Source organism: Coturnix japonica, chromosome 16, assembly GCF_054131305.1.
Source record: "Coturnix japonica strain WE chromosome 16, WE-NBRP24, whole genome shotgun sequence".
Classification (NCBI taxonomy): domain Eukaryota; kingdom Metazoa; phylum Chordata; class Aves; order Galliformes; family Phasianidae; genus Coturnix; species Coturnix japonica.
The window spans coordinates 3,079,421-3,105,109 of NC_140678.1; the positions used below are offsets into that span (position 1 = coordinate 3,079,421).

Below are 25,689 nucleotides of genomic sequence, written 5' to 3' on the forward strand. Positions count from 1 at the left end.
GGAAGATGCCAAAAAGCACAAAGGTGCCCTTTGAATGCCGCCGTTCCTTTCTGCCCCGTCCCACAGCGCCTTCAGCCCGCGGGGAGCAAAGGAGGGAAGCTCTGCTTTTCCTGAGCAGAGGAATTAGGAATTCTTCCTGTTTTCACACCTCCCCCCCCCTTCCCTTCCTCAACTACCACAAGGGTCCACCGGCTGTATGAAACCCAATGGAAACAGTCTCATTCTGGTTGGATGCAACAGAACCCACACAGCACCAACAGAACCCAGAACCAACCGAGTACCAACCAGCACAGCACCATCCAACAGAGCACCATCAGAACCCACACAGCACCAACAGAACCCAGAACCAACCGAGTACCAACCAACACAGCACCATCCAACGGAGCACCATCAGAACCCACACAGCACCAACAGAACCCAGAACCAACCAAGTACCAACCAACCCACACGGCACCAACAGAACCAACCAACACAGCACCATCCAATGGAGCACCATCAGAACCCACACAGCACCAACCAACCAACACAGCACCAACAGAACCTAGAACCAACCAACCCACTCAGCACCAACAGAACCCACACAGCACCAACAGAACCCAGAACCAACCGAGTACCAACAAACACAGCACCATCCAATGGAGCACCATCAGAACCCACACAGCACCAACCAACCAACACAGCATCAACAGAACCCAGAACCAACCAAGTACCAACCAACCCACTCAGCACCGACAGAACCCACACAGAATCAACAGAACCAGCACAGCACCAACCAACAGAGCACCAACAGAACCAACCCAGCACCAACAGAACCAACTCAGCACCATCAGAACCCACACAGCACCAACCAACCCACACAACACCAACCAATGGAGCACCAACAGAACCCATACAGCACCAACAGAACCAACCCAGCACCAACCGACCCACACAGCACCAACCAATGAAGCACCAACAGAACCAACCCAGCACCAACCAGCCAACCCAGCATCAACAGAACCAACTCAGCACCATCAGAACCAACCCAGCACCAACCAACCAACTCAGCACCATTAGAACCCACACTGCACCGACCAACCAACCCAGCACCAACAGAACCAATGCAGCACCAACCAACCCACACACCAACCAATGCAGCACCAACAGAACCAACACTGCATTAACAGAACCAACTGAGCACCATCAGAACCAACCCAGCACCAACCAACCCACACAACACCAAAAAACCCACTCAGCACCAACAGAACCAACACAGCATCAACAGAATCAACTCAGCACCATCAGAACCCACACAGCACCAACCAACCAGCACAGAACCAGCCCACTCAGCACCAACAGAACCAACCCAGCACCAACCAACCCACACAGCACCAACCAATGCAGCACCAACAGAACCAACACTGCACCAACCAACCAACCCAGCACCAACCAACCCACACAACAACACCAACCAACGCAGCACCAACAGAACCAACCCAACATCAACAGAACCAACCCAACATCAACAGAACCAACCCAACATCAACAGAACCAACCCAGCACCAACCAACCCACACAGCACCAACCAACCAGCACAGAACCAACCAACACAGCACCAACAGAACCAACCCAGCACCAACCAACCAACTCAGCACCAACAGAACCAACCCAACATCAACAGAACCAACCCAGCACCGACCCACTCAGCACCATCACAGCTCCGGGGCCCTCCATGGCAACACTTCTGATCCCTCACACTTGCAATGGGGGTGGTTGGGTTTTGTTTGGGGTATTTTTTTGGCTCCTGGGGGTCGTATTTGGGGGGGGGGGGGGTGATTTAGAGCTGGATCCCTGATCTTTATACGTCTGCTATGAGCTATTTTTGCAAACAGAGTTGTATACGAAGCCCTATTGTGTACATTGCCGTGTATATTCTGGAACTCCTTGAAAAACAAATGGAATATTTAATGAACATCCCCAAAAAAAAACTGTGAGCCCCGATGAGCAGCCAACGACTTCTCTGCTTCACTTTGGGACCGCGTCGAAGGGCCGTCGTCGGATCTGCCTTTATTTCTCTTCTCCTCCCTTTTAGAGATGAGGAAATTCAACCGAGGCCGAACCCTGCGCTACTTTGGGTGACTCGAAACCCAGTTGAGGTGATTTGAAAGTCTGATCTTTTAACTTATTGATACCGTGTTTTACTTTGTCATATCGTACTGTGGATAAACCTCTATTGAGCCATGGAGTTGGAGTTTACAATGAAGAGCTTTTCACTTTGCCAAACGTTCCCATTGAAAGGCGGCGGAATCTTCAGCTTTCCTAATCTTTTTTCTTAAGAGCTCTGGTGTCCTTTTTTTTTTGTACACTAAAAGAAACGAACACACACACACACACACAAAAAAGCTGAATGCTGATTTTGCAACATTATAATAAATTCACTGTATTGGGAAACGAGCGAACAATGAGGGCCCATCTTTCATTGCGGAACGAGGGGAGAACCTGGAAGGGGGAGATGGGCCGTGATGGCATCTCCTCCTTTAGGGGGGGGGGAAGAGCCGAGCGGTGGGTGCCCCCACCCCATCACAGCGGCTCCAGGTGGGGGCAGAGCCGCCCTCGCAGCCCCCCCCGGTCGCTTCGTTCCCATCCATCACCCGTGGACACCGCCGGGCCCGGCCACGTGCGGGGATCCCGGCAACGATCGCGGGGTTCCGTTCCATCCCGGTGTCCCCGGGCGCCTCCTCCGCACCCCCGGGAGCCGCAGCCGGGGTCAGGCCGAGCGCTAATGAACCGCGAGTGGAAATTTACTGCGCTCCCTCCGTGCCAGCGCCGGGCGGACGGCGGCAGCTTCCCCCGCTCTGTGCGCCCGTCGGTGGGCGGCTGCGGTTGTCGGGACTCGCGGAGCCCCCGCGGTGCCGCCCCGATGCGCTGCGGTCACCGCCATCCCGGTACCGGGTAGAGCCCGGTGCGGGCACAGCGCTGCGGGCCGCCCCGTCCGTGGGGCTGAGTGATTTACCGGGCGGCAGAAGGAAATTCATTAAGATAACGGCCCCCCCGACCCCCACCCCGACCCCGGTGCCGCTCTGTCCGTCCGTCCGTCCCTTTGCACGCGTCCATCAGGTGCGCAGGTCCTGGAAGGTCACAACGAAGGGACGGGGGGGGGCATCGTATACAGAGGGAACAAAACCCGACGGGAAGGACCATGAGCGGGCACAGAGCGGGACCGCAGCCCTCTCGTTGTTGTGGGGGGGGTCGTGGGACGGGGGTCGCGGTGCCGTTACTGCGGGGCCGTGCCGGTCTCCATGGCTGCGCAGCGTTGGGTCCCCGCCAGCCCCGAGCCTCGAGCGGAGGCGTTGGGCACGGAGCCCACGGTGCGAGGGAACAGCGCCGCGTGGGAGGGGTGGGAAGGAACAATGGTGGGAGTTGTGGGAGGGGGGCAAACAAAAAAAGAGGAGGAAAGCAGTGGAAAAATACCAGTTCTCGGCCCCTGGCAGCGCTGCCCGGACCCTCCCCGCCCGATGGATTATTGTACAAAGAAATGTTATTTTTGTTTCAATAATTTGCTGAGGCGCTGGAATTCCATCGCGGGGTTCGTTTTGTCCTCTGAGGGATCATTGTTCCTCCAGCGCCCGGGGTCTGAACGGGGCCGCCCGCATCCCCCCATCCCGGAGGTGTCCCCCTGTCTTGGCCGTGTATCCCCCCTCTCCATCACCACCATCATCATCATCATTATCATCATCATCCCCACCACCACGTCCCGCAGCCCCGCCGCTCCCCGCTCGCTGTGCCCGCTGTTCCCGGTGGTCCCATCCCCACTCGCGGGGTGGGCGGTGGCCGATTTGTCCTCACGCCTCGCGGGGAATGAGGGTGGGTGGGGGAGGACGGAGCGCCGGAGGGGGGGAATGGGGTGGTGGTGTGTGGGGGGGGGGTTCGGGGCGTCGCTCAGCTCCGGGGGATGCTTTGAAGCGGATTCTTCCCATTGAAACGGGAACCGGGACCTTGTCGCCGTCCCACCGCCCGCCCGTCGGGGTGTCCCCGCTGGGTGCTGGGATGGCCGAGCCGGGGGGCTGCGGTGGGGATGAAACGGGGGGGGGGGCGGCTCCGGTTCGCGGTGCCCGGGTGCGGTGGCACCGTGGGAGCGGCACCGTGGGAAGGCGCCGGGCCCCCCCGCAGCTCCGGAAGCCGCCGGCGCGGGGCAGTGAATGGGCGGAAGGCAGCGGCGGGACCCCCCGGCCCCGGTGCCACTTCCCCTTCCCGGGTCAGCGGCCACTTTCCCCTCCTGGAGGCGGCCCGACCCGGCCCGTCCGCTCCGAGCGCCGGTGAGAGCCCGGGACGGGAGGGAGGGAACGCACCGGGACGGCGCTGACCCCGTCTGGGGTCGCGTTCGGTGTCCGCTCCCGAACCCCCCGGTACCGGGGCACGTGCGGGCGCGGGGCGGGGGCTGCGGGGGGGGGGGATCCGGAGCCGATGGAAAGTTTTGGGCTGGGCGGGGCCAGGGGGGGCGGGCGCTGGGAGCCGCTTAAGGGCGGGAGCGGAGGGGGAGCCCCGGCCGCCTTCACATCCCCGCGGGGCAGCGCCGGCAGCCGCCCGGCTCCAGGTGAGCGACGGGGGAGGGGAGGGAGAGGCGGGGGGGGGGTCCGCGGGTCCGTCCGTCCGTCCGTCAGTCACCGTCCGCAGGGTCGGCCCCACAATCCGCGTCCCTTCTCTACCGGTGCCGTCCCCCGCTGCCACCCGCGTACATCGCCCCCCCCCCCCCGCGTACCGATAGTCCCGGGGTCGGGGTCGGACCCGTCGTTCGTCGCCGTGTCCCTGCGATTAGTTGTGTGTATGTGGGGGGGTCCCCGTTTCCTTCCATCCCAGCAGCGGGAACAATGGCAGAGCCCTTCGTGGTGGAGAGCCCCGACGTCGCGTACAGCAAAGACTTCATCGAGGCGCAATACACCTACAGCACCGCGCACGTCTGCAGGGAGGGCGGCGTCACCAAGGTAGGGGACGGGGGGACACACACAGGTGGCGTCGTCGAGCTGCCCCCATCCCGACCCCCATCCCGACCCCCATCCCGACCCCCATCCCGACCCCCCCCATCCTGTGCCGCAGGTCCGACCCTGCTCCACGCGTTTCACCTTCCGCACTTCGCGGCACGTTCCCCGCCTGGGGCTGATGCTGGTGGGATGGGGGGGCAACAACGGCACCACGGTGACCGCGGCCGTGTTGGCCAATCGTATGGGGCTGAGCTGGATGACCAAGAGCGGCCGCAAGGTGGGTGTGCGGGGAGGGGATGGGGTCCCTTCGTTTTATGGGGGGTGTTGGGGGATGTTGGACCCTCACGTTCTGCCCCCCACCTCTAGAAAGCCAACTACTACGGCTCGCTGCTGCAGGCCTCCACTGTGTGTCTGGGAGCTGGTCCTGCTGGTGATGTCTATGTGCCATTCCGGGACCTGCTGCCCATGGTGCACCCCAATGACATCGTGTTTGATGGTAGGAGGGGGCTGGGATGGGATGGATGTGGTGGGGGCTGTGCTTTGAGTGTGACCCCATCCTGCAGGGTGGGACATCTCCTCTCTGAACCTGGCCGAGGCCATGAGACGTGCTGAGGTGCTGGACTGGGCGCTGCAGGAGCAGCTGTGGCCTCATATGGAGCAGATGAAACCCCGAGCATCCATCTACATCCCTGAGTTCATCGCTGCCAACCAGGAGGAGAGAGCAGACAATGTGCTGCGGGGCTCCAAGGCTGAGCAGGTGCTGGGGATGGGGTGGGTTGGGGACACGCAGGGATGGTGGGGGGACACCACGGGGACCCATCTGCATCCCCATCCCTGCAGGTGGAGCAGATCCGAAGGGACATCAGGGACTTCAAGGCCAGCAGTGGGGTGGACAAAGTGATCGTGCTTTGGACAGCCAACACCGAGCGCTTCTGTGACGTGGTGCCAGGGCTCAATGACACCGCTGACAACCTGCTGAGGGCCATCGAGGTGAGGGGGTGGGAAAGGGGGGATAACATGGATGTGCTGCAGTGCTGAGCCCCACGGTGTCCCCATAGAGAGGCCTGGAGGTGTCGCCATCCACGCTGTTCGCCGTGGCCAGCATCCTGGAGGGCTGTGCCTACATCAATGGGTCACCCCAGAACACCTTCGTGCCGGGTGCCATAGAGTTGGCAGCTCAACGCCGTGTCTTCATCTGTGGGGATGACTTCAAATCGGGGCAGACCAAGCTGAAGTCGGTGCTGGTGGATTTCCTGGTGGGAGCTGGGCTGAAGGTGGGTTGGGGCATGGAGCTGGGTTGACCTGTCCTCTTTGGGATGGTATGGAGCTGGGTTGACCTGTCCTCTTTGGGATGGCATGGAGCTGGGTTGACCTGTCCACCACTGATTGTCTCGCAATTCAATCACTCTTTGGCTCCCTCCCATGGCTCCCTCTGTGCCCCCCCTGCCCCACAGATCAGGTCCATCGTCAGCTACAACCACCTGGGCAATAACGATGGGAAGAACCTCTCAGCGCCGCAGCAGTTCCGCTCCAAGGAGATCTCCAAGAGCAACGTGGTGGATGACACCGTACAGGCCAACCCAGTGTTATATGGCCCACAGGACAAACCCGACCACTGCGTGAGTGGGCTCTGGGTGGGGGGTGAGGGGTCTGTAATGGGGGGGCGGGTGCTGACGGGGGTCCCTGTGCAGGTGGTGATCAAATACGTGCCCTACGTGGGGGACAGCAAGCGAGCCCTGGATGAATACACCTCCGAGATCATGATGGGAGGCACCAACACCATCGTCATCCACAATACATGCGAGGTGAGGGGCTGTGGGGCCGATGGGGGGGTAAGGGGTTCACCTTACGCTGAGCTCAATGGGACCCCCCCCCTATTTCTCTGCCTGCAGGACTCGTTGCTGGCCAGCCCCATCATCCTGGACCTGGCCATCCTGACCGAGCTGTGCCAACGCATCACGTTCTGCACCGACAGTGACCCCGAGTTCCAGAGCTTCCACAGCGTCCTCTCCATCGTCGCCTTCCTTTGCAAAGCCCCCCTGGTCCCCCCAGGGACCCCCGTGGTCAACGCGCTCTTCCGTCAGCGCAGCTGCATTGAGAACATCCTGAGGTACCCAATACTGGGGGGGAAGGGGGGGCAGTGCTGCCTATGGGGTGAGGGGGGGGCACAGTGACCCATAGTGATGCCCATGGGGGGATATGGGGTTCCCTATTCCCAATGCAGAGGTGCCCCATCAGCCAACATTTGGGGTCTGGTGTATGGGGGGGGCTCAATCCTACAGGGTTCAGCTTCTCGCCCCATATCAGGGGGTACCTGTGCCCCCCCCCCAGCCAACCCCACCTCCCTCTCCCCCCTTTAGGGCCTGCCTGGGGCTGCCCCCCCAGAACCACATGCTGCTGGAGCACAAGATGCAGCGGCCGCCGCTCGGCCCCAAACGCTGCTGCCCCGCGGGGGCCGCCTGCCCCATCACCCCCAAGAAGGCGACACCCCCAACCCAACTCAACGGGCACCCCGGGACCCCCCGCCCCCCCCTCCACATCGATGGGGCCGAATAACACCCACCCCCATGGATATGCACCCCCCCCTCCCACCACAACCAGCGGGGTGGGGGTCTCTGCTGTATGGGGAGGGCGGGGTGGGGGTCTCCCCACTCTTCCCCCCCCCCTCTTTTTCTATTTGGGGGGGGGGGGTGCAATGTGGGACCCCACCAAAGTGACACTGTGAAGCATTGAACCACAATAAACCCCCCACCCACATCAACCCCCCCCCAACACACACATCAACCCCCTTCCTGCCCCCCCCCCCCCCCCTTGACCCCCCCCATGGAACCAAACGGTGCCTTCTGAAAAAAATCCAGCTTCCATTTATTGATGTGGGGTCGCTCGTTTTGCTTTTTTTTTTCCTATTATTATTATTATTTTCCTGCTTTTTTTTTTGGTCATTTTCTCTTTTTTTTTGGGGAGGGGGGGAGAAAAAAACCTCATTGCCTCTTTTCCTTCCCCCCCCCCCCCCCTTTTTCGTTCCCATAAGCAACGCTTGCTGTAAAGACTCAGGGCTAAGAAATGGGGGGGGGCTCCCCCTACATAGAACTAAAGGGGGGGGGGGGCAGCTGTACAGGGGGGGGCACGCGATAGAAGATGGGGGGGGGATAAAAGTGGGGGGGGGGGGGGGGAGGCTGAGGTCTTTTCTGATACAAAAGAGAAGGAAAAGGTGGAGAAACACCCCCCCCCCCCCAAAACCCAACCCCCAAATCCTTCATATTAAAGTGGTCCCTTGGGTTGGGGGGGGGGGGGGATGGGGGGTGAGGGGGGGGTCCCGGTCTGGCGCTCAGGTTGGGGGGGGCAGGAAGATCACAGTGCTGTGTGAGCACGCAGACAGGGCTGGGTGGGGGGGGGTTGGTTGCTCTCTGTAGATATAGAGCTGGGGGGGCTCCATGGAGGTATGGCTTGACCCCCCCCCCCCCCTTCCTCTTTACTCTGCAGAGCCTGGCAGGAGGATGCTGGGTGGGGGGGGGGGGTGATGGCAGCGTGACCCCCCCCCCCCCCTCCATGCTGAGGCTTTGCCAGGGCCACAATGTGGCTGCCCCCCCCTTTTATGCGATGATGGGGGGGGCACAGCTCCACAACATGGCAGCTCACTGCAATGGAGTGTGCAGCAGGCAGCACTGCTGTGGGTACTAAAGTGGGGGGGGGGGGGAGGGGAACAAACAAACTGCGACCCCACCCCCAGATAAATACTTCCCCTCCCCCCCACACACAGTGCTGTGTGGCCGAGTTGGGGGCAGGAGGGGGGGGGGGAAAGGAACAGAAGCAGACCCCCCCCCTCCCCCCCTATTTTGGGCTCCCTCCTGCCCTTTGCCACCACTATATGGGTGGGGGGGTCTGGCAGTGAGGGGGGGTCCCAGCCGTAATTGCCCCACGGTGAAGAGGCTGAGATGTAGTGTTACTGTTTCTTTAAGAAAGGGGGGGGGGGTCATTTTCTTCCTTTTTTGTTCGTTTTTCGGTGTGGTTTGGGGGGAGGGGCAGGTTGGGAAGGTGGGGGGGGGGTTGGTTATTAAATACAGACAAATTAATTAATGGGGGGGGGGGGGGTTGGGGGGGGTTTGGCACCGCGGGGGGCGTCGGGTTCTCGGCCGGCTTCGGCGCTGGGCTCACACGCTCATTGTCATGCTGGGCGAGTACTAAGAGAGACCGGAGACACCAGAGGGTTAGCGGGGCTGGGGGGGGGGGGTGTTGAGGGGAGGGGGCACAGCAGCCCTGGACGGGGGGGGGGGGTCCCATCATCCATCATCACACCTCCGGGATGCTTTGCCACGGTCCGACCCCCTCCGGTACCGTGTGGGATCGCCATAGATCAGCCGGAGCTCTGCAAGATGCCCGACCCCCCCTGCAGCCCCGACCACCCCCCCGTGCCCCCCTCCCTCTCCGTTTGCCCCCCCGGTTGCCCCCGGTGCTGACGGTCGGCTCCCTTACGCTGTCGCTTTGGAAGGGGTTTAAGAAATTGGTGCCCATCTCGGCGTCGTCCCGTGGGGTGCCGGGGGGGTTGTTCAGCCCTGCCATGTTACTGGGAGAGCTCTGTAATATGGGGGGGGGGGGGGGAAAGGAAGAGAGTTAGTGGGGAGGGGGGGGGGTTGGGGTGGAAGGGTGTGGGTGGGGAGAGGGGTCCTGGGGTATATGGGGGGGTGATGTGTAGGGCTGCAGTGTATGGGGGTATCAGTGTATGGGGGTATCTCAGTGTATGGGGGGGGCTCTGTGTATTGGGGGGGGGGTTCTCAGTGCTTGGGGTTCCCAGCATGTGAGGGTCCCAGTATAAGACCCCAGTATAAGGGGTGCTGGTTCATGGGGGGCTCCATTGCACAGGGTGGGGGGTCCTGGTGCACAGGAGTCCTTATTCATAGCTTGGGGGGGGAATCCTCCTATGGTGAGGAGGGGGCCTACAGGGCATGGCAGCACTGATGGGAAGGGGGATGTGAGTTTGTGGGAGGGGTCCCAGCACACACAGGGGCTGCACACTCACCTTGGGCAGCCCATCCATGTCTCCAGAGCCTGCAAAAGGACGGCAGTGATGTCAGCAGCCCCCCCAGCCCCAATGCCCCCCCCCATTCCCCAAGCCATATTCCCCCCCCCCCCCATAACCATCCCCCATCCCTGCACATTGCCCTGCAGCCCGCAGATGGAGCTCATGGGCTGCGGGATGAGGCTGCTGCGCTGGTCCCAGTGGGGAGGTGGATGGTGGGGGGGAGCACCTTGCTTGATGGGGGGGTTATATGGATTTTGGGTGTGGGGGGGGTGGCACCCACCTAAGGATCCGTTCATGTGATGGGGCTCCATTGCGCTCATCCCACTCATGGGCCCCTCCGGCCCCGGCCCCATTGGGAACTGCAGACAAAGGGGGAGTGAGCACACGGAGATAAAGTGGGGGGGCCCCCCCAGCACCCCCCCAATTCATCACTCACATTTGGCCGGGTCCCCGCCGGCCCGATGGGGTTCATCATGGTGTACATGTTCTCACTGGAGTTGGTGGAATCTATGGGGAGTATGGGACATGGGGGGGGGGGGTGTATGAGTAAGGACCCCCCCCCCAACAAACAACACCCTGAGCACACAGTGGGGGGACACTCACCACCAGGGCTGGGCATGATGGGGGTGCCGGGGGGGCCGCCACCACCGGGAGGACCCTTGAGGGACAGAGAGGAATAGAGATGGGGGGGGTATATGGGATCACTGCCAGCACAGCCCCCCAGTGCCCCCCCCATACTCACCACGTAGTTCCCGGGGGATGAGGAGGAATAGGCGATCTAGGGGGGGGGGGGGGGGGGGGGCAAGAGGACGAGTCAGCATAGGGCGTGCAGCCCCCCCTCACCTCCCCAGCCCTCCCCCCCCATACTTACAGAGTTAGGATTGGGGTTTGGCCATGGCCCGCGGCCACCAGGACCCCTGGAAGGGAATGGCTGGAGGTGAGGGAGGGGTGGGGGGGTGCTCCTGTCCCTGTGCCCCCCCCGCACACACACCCCACGGTCCCTTACATGTTCATGGCAGGCATGCCGGGGCCGGCCAGCGAGCTGGGGGGGGGGCGCATCCCACTGCCGTAGGTCTGGGGGGAAATGGGGGTGAGTGGAGGCTGAGACCCCCCCCCCAACCCACCCACAACTCCAACCCCCTCCCCATCCCAGCCCCATTCCTGTCCACTCCCCCATTTCTGTCCCCAAAGACATCAGCCCTTCATCTCGTTCCCATCCCCGCTCCAACTCATCATCCCTTCCCTCTCCCCATCCCCAGCTCTATCCCCAGCCCCCCCTCCCCATTTCCCCATCCCAATCCTCACCCCCACCCCCACCCGTCTGCCCTCAGCTCCATCCCTGCCCCCCACTTACCCTGTCCCCATCCCCATCACACCCTCCCACCTCTCCATCTCCCTGTTCCCATCCCACTCCCTTCCCCATCTCTATCCCCCATCCCCATCTCCCCCCACAACCTCCTCCCCCCCATCCCACCTGCCCCCCACCCCCTCCCCCCCCTCACCTGTGGTGCCATGCCTCCCATGCCTCGGGGGGGGTTCATGCGCTGCATTGGGCCCCCCATATTTGGATGCCCTGCGCAGAGGGAGGGGGGGGGTGGGTGTGAGCGTGGTGACCCCCCCACAGCACCGGGGACGGGACCCCCACTCACCCTGTGCCCTTGCGGCCGGGTCCATGGCGTTGGGCAGCAGCGGCTGAGAGCCGGGGACACCCACGGGTGGCTGCAGGGGAATGGGGGGGTCAGGGGGGGTCAGAGCACAGCGGGACCCCCGGTGGAGCTCTGTGCTCATATGGGGTGTGAATGGGGGGGGTAAAAGAGGGGGGGTCTCACCTGGTTCATCCGCAGCGCAGGGCGGGGGCCACCGGGGTAACGAGGGGACATGAAGGGCTGTAAGAGATACAGTGTTGGGGGGGGGGGAAGGTGGGGGGTGGGGGGGTTGGGGGGTAATTGGCTTTACCTGGGGGTGCGGCCCCATCATGGGGGCATTGGGGGCGTGGGGAGGAGGTTGAGCGTGCGGAGATGGCTGCGAGCCTGGAGGGGCCTTAAGGAGAGACAGAGTTAGGGGGTGGGGGGGGAGGTTGGGGGCATCACACAGTGCACCCCCCCAGGCCCCCTATATATGCATATGTGTGGCCCAAGCAGCTCAACCATAGCACCATCATCCCCCCCCACATATTGTACCTGGAAGAAGCCTGGAGCCATGGGCCCCCCCGCCATGCCATCGCTGGGGGGAAGGTTCCCCATCACCGGGCTGGGAGCCGCCGCTGCGCTCTGTGGGGAGAGGAGAGCTCAGCACTGCAACCCCCATCTATGGGTCAGCACCCCACAGCAGGGAGCTGCCATGTGGGGCTGGGGGGGCACCATCCCATCTACCACCCCACGTCCCCCCCCACGTCCCCAACCACTGCTGGGGCTCCGTGTTAGAGAGCAGCATAGGGAGAACAGGGGTGATGCTCACCCATAGGCTGCAATGGGGATGGGGGGGGGGGGGCTGTGGGGTCGGTGGGGCTGTGGGGGGATGCAGGGGGGGCTGCAGGGGGCCCCGGCCCCTCTCTCCTGCCAGCCCCGCTCCGGGGGGAGCTGTTAAGCAGGGAGGAATGCGCTGCCTTTCCGCTCGGCCCTGCGCTGTCTCTGCCACAACTGGATTCAATTTGGAGAGGAGGAGGAGGGGGAGACGAGAAAGGGGGGGGGGGGGGAGGCGCTGCCCCTCCTGCAGGGGGATGGGGGGGGGCTCAGTGGGGCCGGTACCACCTGGGGGGACCCCATTGAGAGGAGGGGGCTCAGCCCGCAGCCACGGGAGGGGGGTCCACGTCCCCATAGCGGGGACATCCCCGACGTGAGCGCACGGAACGTGGGTCCCACACCTGGGACATGGATGGGTCCATCCAGGACACGGCTCACACCGCGCTGCTGTCGGGGGGTCCCGCTGTGGGTCACGGGGGGGGGGGGAGTTGGGGCTCTATTGCCCCACGGCACTAAGGCTGAGGGTGCTGGGGATGGGGGGGTGGAGGGGGGGCCCCCACCTCATTTATCAGCCGCAGGATCGGGGCCGGGCCCAGCTGAACTCACTTTACAGCCATGCACAAATCATTTGCAAGACAATGGAGAGTCTGTGCAGGCAGCCAAAACCAACAGCGCCGGAGGCCAGGCAGCCCGGCACCCCACGGCCCCCCCCATAACCCCCCCCCCCCCCCCCATAGAGCCGCAGCCCCGCACATTCCTCCCGTTAACCCCTCGGCCCCCATCGCCCCCCACCCCCGGGAGGTGATGGAGCACGTATGGGGTGGGGGGCAGGGAGCACATATGGGGTGGGGGGTCCGGGTGATGCTCAGAGATGGAGGATGGAGAACGCGGCCCATTGGGGTGCAGTGCATCACAGCACCTTTATGGCACCCAAAGGGGCACCCAAAGGGGCTCCATGGCAGAGCCCACCTTGGTGTCCATCACAGCCCCCCCCCTGCAGCACTGAGCCCTTCTGGTGCCCCACATGATCCAAATATGGACCCCCCCCCAACCAGAACCCACCATCACTGTGCCCCCCATGGAACCCAGCACCAACCCCAGCATGGACCCCATGGTGGACGAGCACCCCATGGCAGCAGGGCCCATTGGGCACCTCAGCATGGAGGGGGGGTCCATCCCCTCCTTGGATGGGGGTCCGCAATGCCCCCCCCCACCCCCCAAGTGTGTGCCCCCACATCGCAGGGTGCTGTGCCCACGGCCATTAGGGTCAGTGCTCCACCTCTGCCCTGCACTGGGGATGCTGCTGATGCCCCCCCCAGCCACAACACTCCATGGTGGCCCCCCCCAACCCCCCCCCCAGCCCCACAGCACTCCCAGCCCAGTGATGCAAAGCAGGAATTACCATGGCAACAGGTTGGGGAGTTCCAGCTCCTCCTGCAGCAGCAAGGTCAGGAGGGAGGGAATGGGGGGGGGGGGGGGGGGGAGGAGGGGCCCACAAATGGGGGGGGGCAGCAGGCCCTGAGCTGGGCTGGGGCCCCCCACCCTCACCCAGAATAAAGGGTGGACCCCCAGGCCCTGTGATCCCCATGGTGATATGGGGTCACCAACTGTGTGCTTGCATGGGGGGGGGGGGGCTGTGCACACCCCAATTGGGGGGGGCACATCCAAGCAGCCCCCCCCCCCCCCCCCAGGAATGGCACAGAGACCCTGCATGATGCCACAGCACTGAAAGCCCCATCCAACCCCCAGGCACTGAGGGATGTGGGCACTGCAAGTGCTGCCCCCCCATTTTGAGGGGGGGGGTCTCAGCCCCCCCTCAGGCCCCCCCCCATCGTGGTCCCCAGCGCCCAGGCTGCATCTGTGAGCAGTGTTATGGCAACGGGCCTGACCTGCACCGCCAGCCTCATTAATTCCAGCATGGCAATCAGGGCTGAGCAGTGGGGCCGGGGGCGGCAGGGATGGGGTGGGGGGGGGGGGGACACACTGTGCTGCAGCCCCAACAGCCTGGGGGGGGATGTGTGTGACAGTGATGGGTGCTGGGAGGGCACAGGGAAATAGGGGGGGGGGGGAGCATCCTGCAGCACCACCAGCCCTGCTTCCCATAGGATACACAACAGACCCCACATCCCCCCCCCCCATCCTGGGCATCCTGCTTTATCAGCCCCCCCACACAGCATGTGTAGGATATGGGTCCCACAGCCCCACACGTCCTGCAGCATCCTACACCCATCGCCATCCCTGTGGGTAGCACAGCATCCTGCATCCCATGTTACTGGGCACCCCCAGCATCACGCAGCCCCCTCCCCCATCCCACGCTGTCCTCAGGGTGTCCTGCTCCCCCCCCAACAAGCAAAGAAAGGGGGGGGGGGATGATGATAAACACTGGGGACCCATTGAGGTCACCATGCCCGCCCAGCATTGGGCACACAGCACGTCTGCTGGCAGCTCATGGCTTGGTGCAGGGACACACACACACACACACACACTCCCCAGCTGTCCCTATGGATCTCAATGTCCCTAAATCCCCCCCCATACCCACACACCCCCCCCGTCCTCATCCCCATCAGTGCCAGCCGGCTCTGAGCACCCCGCAGGGCACAGGGTGGCACTGTGGGGGGGGGTCCTGGTATTGGGGGGGGGTCACAGCCCAGCCCCTGGGATTACCCCTCCCGGTGCTGTGCAAAATAGGTCAGCGCTGTGCAGGGAGGTGGGGGCTGGCAATGGAATTAACCCCCAGTGTGCCGTGTCCCTGTGTCCCCAGGGTGCAGGGGGAGGGTGTAGAGGGGGGGGGCACATTGTTTGTCCCCCCCATACTCACATAGTCATGGAAAGCTTTGGCCTCACTCGAGTGCTCACACGTCTCACGGCGGTCGGGGGCTGCACAGTAGAGGTCCCAGAAGACACTATGGGGTAGGGGGGGGATACAAAGCATCAGGACCCCCCCTGGGTGTCCCCATGTCCCCCCCATAGCACAGTCAGCCCCATCCCAGGGCTATGGGGGGGATGGGGGGGTTGTGGGCTGAGCCCGGCTGCGGTTGTGGCATTAATGAGGAGTGGATGTAGGGCCGGGGGGGCACAGGGCTGTGCTCATAGCACCAATGTGGGGTGGATGGGGTGGATGGGGTGGGGGTTCCAGCCCCCCCTCCTGCAGTGTTTGCCTGGAGATGGTCGCTATGCATCACAGCCCAAATTCCTGGGCCCTGACATCAGGAGGAGCATCCCAGGGTGGGATGGGATGGGGTGTGATGGGGGGGGGGGGCCATTGCTGCCACCCCCCCCCCTCAGCGAGAGGATGGGGGGCAGGATGGAGGGTCCCCCATGTCCCCCCTATAGCAGTGGGTTATGGGAAGCAGCCACTGGGTGGTTCGTGGGCACCCACCCGAAGTTGAGGAGTGGGTTGGGGGGGGGGGGGGGGGAAAATAACACTCATTGTATGGGAACCTCCCCCCCCCCCAGATTGAGGCTGTGTGCACTTTGGGGGTGGCCAAATTGGATCCAGCTGTGGGGCCGGGTATTAAGAACAGCAGAGCATCGTTTGCATGGGGTCCAAGGGGACACTTCACCCCCCCACACCCCCCCATTCCATCCCCACTCACCACCACCAGGAGTGCAGGAATCCCGGCGGTTCTCCCAGCGTGATGTTCTTCTCCCATCGAATCTATGAGGCACAAAGCGACCATCAGAGCCGGGGGGGGCACACATATATACATACATACATACAATAACGCTGTGGGGGCCGATATGACACATATAGTGACACCCCCCCCCCATAATAAAAGGGGTCTCACCTCGGACAGGAAGGTCTGAGCGGATTTCTGTGCTCCCACGTGCAGCAGATACTCATAGACGTACAGCGCCAACCTGCAGGGCGTGATACCGGGACCTGATACCGGGACCGTGATACCGGGACCGCGATACCGGCACCGTGATACCGGGACCGCGATACCGGGACCGCGATACCGGGACCTGATACCGGCACCGTGATACCGGCACCGTGATACCGGGACCACGATACCGGGACCTGATACCGGCACCGTGATACCGGCACCGTGATACCGGCACCGTGATACCGGGACCGCGATACCGGCGATACCGGGACCTGATACCGGGACCGTGATACAAGGACGGCGATACCGGGACTTGATACCGGGACCGTGATACCGGGACAGCAACGGAGCGATACCGGAGGCCGGCGGTCCCACGTGTGAGGGACGCAACACGGCACCGAACCGGCGGTACCGGGTGACACCGAACCGGGAGCAGACGGTGACACGTCGCTGTGATGAGCGGACACGCGTGACACCGCGACACGAGGGGGGCAGAGCGGGGGGGGGGGCGGTGGTGGTGGTGGCGGGAAAGGGGTGGCGGGAAACGGGGTGTCGGGTCTTTCCCGCGCCCGCGCCGCCGCCGGCCCCGATTCCCGCGCCGGAAACCCGCGCCAAAACTTCCGCGCGTCGCTCCGTCCGTCCGTTCCCCCCCCTCCCATCCCCCCCCCCGCCCCGGGCACTCACTTCTCCCGGGCCTGCCCGTCGGACGGCACGGCGCAGCCCTTCCCTTTGCCGTACATGCTGCCCGCTGTCACCGCCCCGCCGCCATCCCGGCCCCGCGCTGCGCCTCGGCCCGGCCCGGGGGACCTTGAAACCGCCGCGCGGGGCCGGGGGTCCCCGCTACGCCGCCGCCGCCGCTCCCGCCCCCCCCCCCTCCGCGAGCGGCTGTTCCAGCAACGCCGCCCCCCCCTCCTCCTCCTCCTCCGTCCGTCCCGGCGCTGCTCCGCCCACACCGCGCGGCCGCTCTTAAAAGGGCGATGGTTTAAAGGGGGGGGCCCACAGCGTGGGGTGATGAGGGTGGGAGGGTGGGAGAGTGGGGTGAGTGAGGTCGCGTACGCGAGTGGGTGAAGGGGCTGAGTGTGAATTGGGGGTGGGGGCGAAGGGAGTGCGGCTGGACACGGACACGAGTGGGTGGACCCAGAGGGATGGGGAGCACAGGACACGGACACGAGGGGGCGGACACGGACACGAGGGGGCGGACACACGGTGGCGTGAAGGGGTGGATACGCGTGGGCACGGAGACGAGGAAAGGGGGGGGTGGAGACACGGACACGAAGGGATGGACACTGAGAAATAGGAATAGGCGGACACGGAGGATCGTGGGGGGAATTGTCCACGGGGGGAAGAGCCACGGCCACGGCCACGGGGAGTTGGGAGCAGCCGCCACACGCGTGTTCGTGGCGGACACGCGGCCGTGCGTTCCGACGGGTGCGCTCCCCCGTTCGTCCTGCAGGTGTCAGCCGTGCCCGAGCGCTGAGCCGCGACCCCGCGGACGCGCGTGGCGTGGGGCGTTGCGGGGCGTTGCGGGGCCGCCCCCATCCGCGGCTCTCGGGACCCGCCCGGCGGTTCTGGGGGCGGCGCTGCGATGTGACCCGTCCTGTTCTCTCTGTCACCGTGGCCGAACCCCATCGCTGCTCCCAACCCAGGGCTGGGGGGGGACGCGACGTGGGGACCCCATTGCAGCCCCCATTGCAGCCCCCATTGCAGCCCCATTGCAGCCCCATTGCAGCCCTTATTGCTGGGCTCGCTGTCGCTGCATCGCGCAGCCCGGCCCACGCTGTGACATCTCCCCCAGACTCAGCTCCTGGTCCCCCCCCCCCCCCCCCACTCCTCTATGTGGGTACATGAGGCCATGGGATGATGGTTGGCTCCACCTGGAGCCCCCACCCCGCCCCAACCCCCGGTGCTGACACCCCCCGGCACCGCTCCCACCCCATTCACTGCTCCCACCATCCCCACCCCACGTGCCCTCCTGCCCCCACCCCTCATACAGCGCCACGACCCCGGCACAGGGGGGGGGCATCGTGGTGCCCGCACATCCCAGATGGAACGAGTGTTTCCGAGTGGACGAGCAGCAGCAGTGACCCCCCCACACCCCTCCCGACCCGGTTACGCCCCACGCAGTGACACGGACCCGCAGGGACCGCCCGTTCCTCTTTCTGCTCCCAGACGGCTGCAGGCGAGTCGGGGCGCTGGGGTTGGGCGGGGGGCAAACGCACCTTTGGGGACCCCCACCGCGAAGGGCCGGGCTGTGGGCTCCGCTCCTCTGACCCCCCGTTCCCTCGCAGGCGGAGCCATGGGGCGCCCCATAGCGATGCTGCTGCTTCTGCTGCCCCTGTCCCACGGCGTCGGGGCCACCACCTCGCAGCCCGCTCTGCTGCCGTGCCGCTGCGACGTGGTGGGCAGAGCGCTGGACTCGTGCTCCAGCACCGAGTGCTTGTGCTCCTCTATCAACGGCACCGTCAACGCCTCCGATTTCCACGCACGGGAATGTCGTGGCGGCGCGGGGACGGTGGCCGTGGCCGTGGGGAGCAGCGTGGCAGCGGTGCTGGTGCTGCTGGTGGTGCTGGTGTTGGTGTGGAGGTGCCGGAGGACGGCGGGGGCTGCGGGGTGGGGGAAGCAGGAGCCCCCTGCAGCCCACGGGCAGCCCCGCTATGTCAGCCGGGAAGCGGAGAGTCGACCTGCCGCCCCGGGGGGGTGCGTGGCACCCGACTATGAGAACGTCTTCATCGGATCCAGCGCGGCCCCCGGTGCAGCCACAGCGCAGGACGGGGCGTATGGGTGGCAGCAGGAGGGGGGCAGGTGAGTCTGTGGGGAGGGGGGGGCTGCAGGGGTACGTGGGACCCTCCTAATGGGCTGCATCGAGCCATAGAGGTGTCCCGTCCCTCCTCATCCCATCCCATCCCATCCCATCCCCAGTCCTTCCCCATCCCATCCCATCCCATCCCATCCCATCCCATCCCATCCCATCCCCAGTCCTTCCCCATCCCATCCCATCCCATCCCATCCCATCCCATCCCATCCCATCCCACCCCCATCCCATCCCATCCCATCCCATCCCATCCCATCCCATCCCACCCCCATCCCATCCCATCCCATCCCATTCCATCCCCAGTCCTTCCCCATCCCATCTCAACCCACCCATCCCATCCTACTCCATCCCATCCCAATCTATTACAACCCCACTCCACCCCATCCCACCCCCACCAAACCCCATGGATCACACACTTATGGGGCCCTTTCCTCCCCACTGATCCACCCTGGAGTCCATTCCTATACATCTCTATGGGGCACTGCCCCACTGACCCCCTTCCCCCCCCCCCCAGCCTCCAGGCACTGCCGGACCATCCCTATTTCCTGGAGAGCGACGCAGTGGATCAGCCCATCTACGCCAACACCGGGACCCCCGGAGAGGACATCTACGTCACCCCTGACCCATAAGGGCATCGCCCTGCGGGGTTCTGCAGCTCCGGGACAGCAAAAGGGGATTTTCCTCTTTAGTTTTTATTGCAACGAGAGCAAAAAAAGGCTGCGCGACCGTTTCCTGCACGGGGCTGAGGGCGGAAGCGGCCGCTTCGCTGTGGGGTTTGAGCTGTGAAATATGGGGACGGGGCAATGGGATGCGGCTGCCCCGGAGCTCAGCGGGACTGACGGCCCCAAGTGCTGCCGGCGCCGCTCTCTGCGTAACCCGAGAGTTTGGGGTTAAAAAGTGGAGTTTTGGATGCTCCTGGCAACGCGTGGCTGCGAGGTGATGTAGATGGGGGGTGGTATGGGGACACCCCGCACCCCAGCCTCGCACGGATCCTTGTGATGCTCTGCGGTGACATTAAATGTTGGGCTCTCCTCAGTGACCCATAAGGCTCGCAGTCTGTTGGATCCCCCATGGGGTCCTGGGGGGGGTCCTGTCCCCAGAGCAGAGGTGCCATAATATGGGCCCCATGCAGGCAGGGTCCTATTTCCTGGTCCTCTAATAGTGACCCCATGTCCCACATCCATTGAGCTGTGGTCCCCAGAGCCCATAATCCCAGGCTGGAGTTCCCCCTGCCCCACATCCCCATGTCCCCACAGTCCATATCTCAATGTCCCCACATGTCCTACTGCCCCATGTCCACCACCTCCAAGTCCCCATGTCCCAAGTCCCACATCCCCATGTCCATATATCTCTATCTCACATCTCTATCCCTGTCCCATGTCCCCCATCTCCCATATTCTCATGTCACATTCTCATGTCCCATGCCCCAACATCACACATCCCCATGTCCCATATCCCCATGTATCATGTCACCCTGCCTCCCATCCCCATATCTCATGTCCCCACATCTCAATTCCCCCATATCCCCACATCTCATGTCCCCTCATATCACATCCCCATGTCCACCTATATCACATATCCCCATGTATCATGTTCCCCTGCCCCCCATCCCCATATCTCATGTCCCCCCATCCCCCTGCCCCATGTCCCCGTCCCACATCCTCATATCTCATGTCCCCCTGCCACATCCCCACATCTCATGCCCCCCATATCCCCACATCTCATGTCCCCATGTCCCCCTATCCTATTTCTCACATCCCCCTGCCCCCCATCCCCATAACTCATGTCCCCCCTTCCACCTGCCCCATGTCCCCCTGCCCCCCATCCCCATATCTCATGTCCACCTGCCCCATGTCCCCCTGCCCCACATCCTCATGTCTCATGTCCCCCTGTCCCATCTCTCCATGCCCCCCCATGCCCCATTATCCTCACCCCTCTGCCCCATATCTCACGTCCCACCTCCCCCAGCTGTGGGTACCAGTAAATGACAGCACCACATCCCCACTGAGGTCAGGGCTGTCCCAGAGCCCCAAGGACACAGTGAGGGCAAAGTGCTTCTGGAGCACTGCCCACACATGACTCACCCATGGGTGATGGGGACGGGGAGGGGACGTGGCCACATAGGGCAGAGCTGCTGGCACTGCACTCCAATCATCACTTTATTATTATTATTTATTATTATTTACATCACAATTATAGAAATATATAAATATACCCCAAAAAAAGAAAGAATCCCAACAAAGCCATCCGGTGCAATAAATAACAAGCAATAAATAAAGGACTGTGTATAAAAAAGGTTTGTGAGGAGCCAGTGGGGGGGGGGTGGGTTCCTCCTGTTGAATCAATGCTTTAAATAAGGGGAGAGGGGAATAAGTTATGGCACGGAGTGATGGTAGCGGGGTCTGCGTCCATGGGGCCCATAGCTGGATGTGGAGGTGATGGGTTTCTATAGATTGGAGAGGATGAGTAGCTGGAGGTGATGGACCCCTTTAGCCAGAGATGCCAGACCCTATTTGCAAAGGTGATGGATTCCTATATCTGGAGGTGATGGACTCCTATATCCAGACCTTATGGAATCCTACAGCGGGGGTGAAGGTACCTGATACCCAGAGCTGACAGATCCCTACACCCAGCAGAGCTGCTCCCTATACCAGAGGTCCCTATACCCAAAGGTGACGGGTCCCTATACCCAAACATGATGGGTTCCTATACTCAAAGGTGACGGGTCCCTATACCCAGAGGTGACGGGTCCCTACAGGTGGAGGTGTCAGACCCCATTGTTGCCCTCATGCGCAGTGACAGCGTGTGACCAACATATCCTCAAAGACAGAGCTGACCAACCTGCCCTCTGCATCGTAGTGCATCAGCACCATGGGGTCGTACTCAGCGGGCACACAGCACGGTGCCGGGGCTGCACGGCTCAGGGCATGCACCCGAGCCTGGATCTGTGCGTGGATGCTGGCAGCGCGGTAGTTGTGCGGGCAGGAGCCCTGGCAGAAGCGCATGTCGTAGCTGCGCGGTGCCAGCACCCAGTCGTCCCAGCCGATCTCCTGGAAGGAAACCTTCATTGTCCTCCTGCAGCACCTCCCCTCGCTCTTCCCACACTCCTCCTCCAGCCCCCGCCGTCTCCTCGCCCCCCGACCCATCGTGTCCTTCATTTCCACATCCAGAACCACGTTCCTGGTTCCGGATCCATCCAATGGAGTTGATATATTGGAGGTGAAGGTCAGCTCCAAGCGCAGCGCAGCGCCGTGCCCGGCGGCCCAGTGCCGGATGGGTGATGTCAAGTCAATGTGGTGGGAGTGAGGGTCCAAGTCCTGGTTGTGCAGCAGCCGTGGGGCTGCCCTGGGCCCCCCCGGGGTGGAAATGCTGACCTGGAGCTGTGCTGAGCGCTGGGAGTGCAGGGGGAGCTGCAGCTGTGCCCGCAGAACCTGCAGCTGCTGGCGGAGAGCGGCTGTACGAGGCACCACCAGGAGGTAACGGAACGGACCGGGGGGGTCCTGGGGTCCGGGGGGGTCCCGGTGACCTTGGGGGTCCTGATGCCCCTGGGAGTGCTGGTCACCATCGGGGTCCTGCTCTCCATGGGGGTCCTGGTCACCATTGGGGTCCTGCTCTCCATGGGGGTCCTGGTCACCATCGGGGTCCTGCTCTCCATGGGGGTCCCGCTGTCCTCTTTGTGGTTCCTGCCCCCTGTGGGGGTCCCGCTCGCCCTGGGGGGGGTCCGGCAGGCGCTGCACTGTGGGATGAGAGGATGGTCAATGTCACAGACCCCACAGTGCACAACGGGGTGTCCTCCCTGCCCACACCCCACACCCCCGTGGGGCACTGCCCACCTCTAATGGGATGATGGCACCGGGGGGAGGGGGGTTGTCCGACCCCATCTCATGCAGAGCTGCCCCAAAACCCCCAGCCTGGCCAGTTCCCCACATCCCCCCACTGTGCCTGGATCAGTGCTTTGAAGCGGAAAAGTGCAACTCCTCCTCTGAAGGTGATGATGGGAGGAGAAAGAGAAGGAGGAGGGGGGGAGGAAGGTGATGGATTCATGTCCGTTCATGTCCCAGCACGTGTCGGGACAGGGTGAGGGTTGGGACACGGTTGGGAGACACAGCGGGATGTGGGTCGGGGACATGGTGGGACATGTTCTGGGGGCACCATTGGGGCCACGATGGGATGAGGATCGAGGTGTGGGTGTGATGGGGGCAGTTTGGGGACACAGTGTGGGGACACAATGTGGGGTCACAGCAGGATGGAGGCTGGGTATGGGGGAGGATGGAGTCGGTTTGGGGACCACAGTGGGTTGGGGACCATAGTAGGACACAGCTGGGAAACAGCTTGAGAAGAAGATGGGATGCAGGTTGGGGACACAGGTTGAAGACACACAGGATGCAGTTTGAGGACACAGATGGGGATGTGGTTTGAGAAGACAGTGGGGTGCAGCTGGGGGGTCCAAGGTTGGGGGGCACGGATGGGGGCACGACGGGAGCGCAGCGTCCACTTACGGATCGCGGTCAGACGGTACCGACGCGTCGCTCCTTCTCGCTCCTCCCATTCCCGGCTGCGGTTCCCTCGCAGTTCGGCCACTCGTTGCTCGTACACCCGCCGCGCTCGGCTGATGCTCTCCGGGTCCGGAGCGTGCGGTACCGGGGGGGGCCCGGCCATCCCCAGCCGCCGCAGGATGCCGTGTTTGATGGCTTCCAGCTGCTGCCCGTCCTCGTCCCACTCGCGGGGCCGTGGCTGCGCAGTGCCGGCCAGCAGCAGGAGCTGCAGGCAGGTGACGGCGGCGGCCCCCGAGTCCCGCAGCATCGCGTAGAAGGAGGAGGAGGAGAATGGGGGGGGACGGGGGGGAGTTGCAAAACCTCTTGCGCAAAGGCCTCGCGTGCGGCTCTGATCGATGCCGCGAGGAGAATGAATGGAGCGGAGCAGCCCCGGCTTTATATAAGCGGGACTTTGCCCGCCCTCCGCTCCCCCCTTTCCCCCCCATCCACCTCCAGCCCCGCTCCGATGGATGACACGGTGACTCTGCGGCTGCACCGGGCACCGCCGGGCTCTGAGCCGGGATGGAACGACGGACAAACGGCGTTTCGGTGCCCCCGGGTGGGGGGGAGATGCTGAGCGGACGGACCGAGGGACGGCGGTGGGCGGAGGTCTCGTGGGCGGCACGTGGCGCTGGGCACGCGTGGATGGGGATGTGTTTTGTCTGTGGCACCAACACGCCTCGCCCACCCTCCTGGTCCCCTTTTCATCCCCTTCTCGTCCCCCCCCCCCCATCTCCACCCCTGGAGGGCAGCGCGACGTGCCAACATGTGCGGGCGGAGCTGATCGGAGCCGCGATTGAAGAGGGGGGCACCCCCCGAATGGGGATCCGGCTGATGACACCGCAGCCCGGCTTTGCCGCATGTCGCTGCCCCGGTCCGGTTCGTACTGAAGTAACCGCTCCCTGGGTTTGCATCATTCCTGGGATGGTTCAGGGCGCGGGTGGCTCCGGTCCAGCGATACCGAATCGGAGCTGAAAGGCAACGGGAAGAGCAAGAGGAGGAAAACACGGAGGGTCCCACGGCTGCGCCCCATCGGAGCCTTAAACAGCAGGAGGAGGACGGACCGAACACGGAGGGGTGGACGATCCCGGCAGCCACCCCCAGCCCGGAGGTGGAGGTTGGAGGTGGGCACCAGGCAATGGGGCCGGGGGGACCATCCGCCCCACTGCCCCACACCGTGGGCAGAAGGGATGTGAGCCCCATGTGGTGACCCGGCTGCATTCCATGCTGCCAAGTGCACGGTCCTCAATGTGGCATTCCCACCAGCCCGTGGTTTGTGCTGGACTCGGCAGCTGAGCACGAGCTTTATTTCTGCCTTTTTCACCCAGATTCTTGACGTTTGACCGAGGCAAAGAAAGGAGAACAAGATTTTCACCCATGGCCACGGGAAAGCATTGGGTCATCAGCACAAGGGGCGTCATGTGGGGGGTGACGTGGTGTGACTGCACTGTGCTGCTGGGGGGGGTGGAGGGACAGAGGGATGGATGGATGGATGGATGGATGGATGGATGGATGGATGGATGGATGGATGGATGGATGGATAAATGGATGGATAAATGGATGGATAAATGGATGGATAAATGGATGGATAAATGGATGGATGGATAGATGGATGGGTGGATGGATGGATGGATGGATGGATGGATGGATGGATGGATGGATGGATGGATGGATGGATGGATGGATGGATAAATGGATGGATAAATGGATGGATGGATGGATGGATGGATAAATGGATGGATAAATGGATGGATGGATGGATGGATGGATGGATGGATGGATGGATGGATGGATAAATGGATGGATAAATGGATGGATAAATGGATGGATAAATGGATGGATAGATAAATGGATGGATAGATAAATGGATGGATGGATAAATGGATAAATGGATGGATAGATAAATGGATGGATGGATAAATGGATAAATGGATGGATAAATGGATGGATAGATGGATAGGTGGATGGGTGGATGGACAAAGGGAAGCCCTCAGCTGCCTTTGCTCTTCCTTTCCCCACCCGCAGCTTCTGCCTGCCACAGTTTTGGTTCCTCTGTGCTGCTTCCTGATGCAGCC

General features: G+C 62.9%; 4 protein-coding genes across 9 annotated transcripts; 2 read left to right on the plus strand and 2 right to left on the minus strand.

Annotated features, from left to right (window-relative positions):
* The first annotated feature begins 4,163 nt into the window (after positions 1 to 4,163).
* On the plus strand, positions 4,164 to 7,888 carry ISYNA1 (inositol-3-phosphate synthase 1). Of its 4 annotated transcripts, none has more exons than XM_015886568.3 (11): positions 4,164 to 4,295; positions 4,840 to 4,961; positions 5,074 to 5,235; positions 5,325 to 5,454; positions 5,522 to 5,715; positions 5,799 to 5,948; positions 6,017 to 6,232; positions 6,413 to 6,577; positions 6,650 to 6,763; positions 6,851 to 7,068; positions 7,319 to 7,888. In XM_015886568.3, exons 2-11 carry the CDS (start codon positions 4,848 to 4,850, stop codon positions 7,512 to 7,514), a joined length of 1,659 nt encoding a protein of 552 aa, XP_015742054.1. In that variant the 5' UTR covers positions 4,164 to 4,295; positions 4,840 to 4,847; the 3' UTR covers positions 7,515 to 7,888. The 4 variants fall into 4 exon arrangements, with proteins under 4 accessions (XP_015742054.1, XP_015742053.1, XP_015742055.2 ...); XM_015886567.3 differs by having other exon boundaries at positions 4,168 to 4,295; positions 4,837 to 4,961; XM_015886569.3 differs by lacking the exon at positions 4,164 to 4,295 and adding an exon at positions 4,534 to 4,573 and having other exon boundaries at positions 4,837 to 4,961.
* SSBP4 (single stranded DNA binding protein 4) lies at positions 7,806 to 17,062 on the minus strand. 2 transcript variants are annotated; one of them, XM_085517832.1, is made up of 18 exons: positions 16,952 to 17,062; positions 16,229 to 16,301; positions 16,037 to 16,098; positions 15,259 to 15,343; positions 12,159 to 12,248; positions 11,935 to 12,018; positions 11,808 to 11,864; positions 11,628 to 11,697; positions 11,481 to 11,551; positions 10,985 to 11,052; positions 10,850 to 10,895; positions 10,721 to 10,756; positions 10,582 to 10,636; positions 10,415 to 10,485; positions 10,259 to 10,337; positions 9,976 to 10,004; positions 9,432 to 9,533; positions 7,806 to 9,139 (listed from the first exon to the last, which is right to left on the minus strand). In XM_085517832.1, the coding sequence occupies exons 1-18, from the start codon at positions 17,005 to 17,007 to the stop codon at positions 9,110 to 9,112; spliced, it is 1,164 nt and encodes a 387-aa protein (XP_085373958.1). In that variant the 5' UTR covers positions 17,008 to 17,062; the 3' UTR covers positions 7,806 to 9,109. The 2 variants fall into 2 exon arrangements, with proteins under 2 accessions (XP_085373958.1, XP_085373959.1); XM_085517833.1 differs by lacking the exon at positions 10,721 to 10,756.
* Positions 17,063 to 17,170: 108 nt separating this feature from the next.
* LRRC25 (leucine rich repeat containing 25) lies at positions 17,171 to 20,118 on the plus strand. 2 transcript variants are annotated; one of them, XM_085517834.1, is made up of 3 exons: positions 17,171 to 18,446; positions 18,556 to 19,069; positions 19,594 to 20,118. In XM_085517834.1, the coding sequence occupies exons 2-3, from the start codon at positions 18,564 to 18,566 to the stop codon at positions 19,706 to 19,708; spliced, it is 621 nt and encodes a 206-aa protein (XP_085373960.1). In that variant the 5' UTR covers positions 17,171 to 18,446; positions 18,556 to 18,563; the 3' UTR covers positions 19,709 to 20,118. The 2 variants fall into 2 exon arrangements, with proteins under 2 accessions (XP_085373960.1, XP_015742288.2); XM_015886802.3 differs by lacking the exon at positions 17,171 to 18,446 and having other exon boundaries at positions 18,455 to 19,069.
* Positions 20,119 to 21,220: 1,102 nt separating this feature from the next.
* GDF15 (growth differentiation factor 15) lies at positions 21,221 to 24,748 on the minus strand. Its single transcript, XM_015886805.3, has 2 exons — positions 23,579 to 24,748; positions 21,221 to 22,815 (listed from the first exon to the last, which is right to left on the minus strand). The coding sequence occupies exons 1-2, from the start codon at positions 24,474 to 24,476 to the stop codon at positions 21,866 to 21,868; spliced, it is 1,848 nt and encodes a 615-aa protein (XP_015742291.3). The 5' UTR covers positions 24,477 to 24,748; the 3' UTR covers positions 21,221 to 21,865.
* Between the last annotated feature and the right edge of the window lie 941 nt (positions 24,749 to 25,689).

Excerpts from the sequence above, each read along its gene's own strand:
- LRRC25 (XM_085517834.1), top strand. The coding sequence starts at position 18,564 with ATGGGGCGCCCCATAGCGATGCTGCTGCTTCTGCTGCCCCTGTCCCAC. Across the intron at positions 19,070-19,593 it reads TGGCAGCAGGAGGGGGGCAG|CCTCCAGGCACTGCCGGACC; the intron begins GTGAGTCTGTGG and ends CCCCCCCCCCAG.
- GDF15 (XM_015886805.3), bottom strand. The coding sequence starts at position 24,476 with ATGCGGCAAAGCCGGGCTGCGGTGTCATCAGCCGGATCCCCATTCGGG. Across the intron at positions 22,816-23,578 it reads GTACCGTCTGACCGCGATCC|TGCAGCGCCTGCCGGACCCC; the intron begins GTAAGTGGACGC and ends CTCATCCCACAG.
- ISYNA1 (XM_015886568.3), top strand. The coding sequence starts at position 4,848 with ATGGCAGAGCCCTTCGTGGTGGAGAGCCCCGACGTCGCGTACAGCAAA. Across the intron at positions 5,949-6,016 it reads ACCTGCTGAGGGCCATCGAG|AGAGGCCTGGAGGTGTCGCC; the intron begins GTGAGGGGGTGG and ends GTGTCCCCATAG. Across the intron at positions 7,069-7,318 it reads TGCATTGAGAACATCCTGAG|GGCCTGCCTGGGGCTGCCCC; the intron begins GTACCCAATACT and ends TCCCCCCTTTAG.
- SSBP4 (XM_085517832.1), bottom strand. The coding sequence starts at position 17,007 with ATGTACGGCAAAGGGAAGGGCTGCGCCGTGCCGTCCGACGGGCAGGCC. Across the intron at positions 11,552-11,627 it reads CCCGGCCGCAAGGGCACAGG|GGCATCCAAATATGGGGGGC; the intron begins GTGAGTGGGGGT and ends CCCTCTGCGCAG. Across the intron at positions 10,896-10,984 it reads GGCATGCCTGCCATGAACAT|GGGTCCTGGTGGCCGCGGGC; the intron begins GTAAGGGACCGT and ends ATTCCCTTCCAG.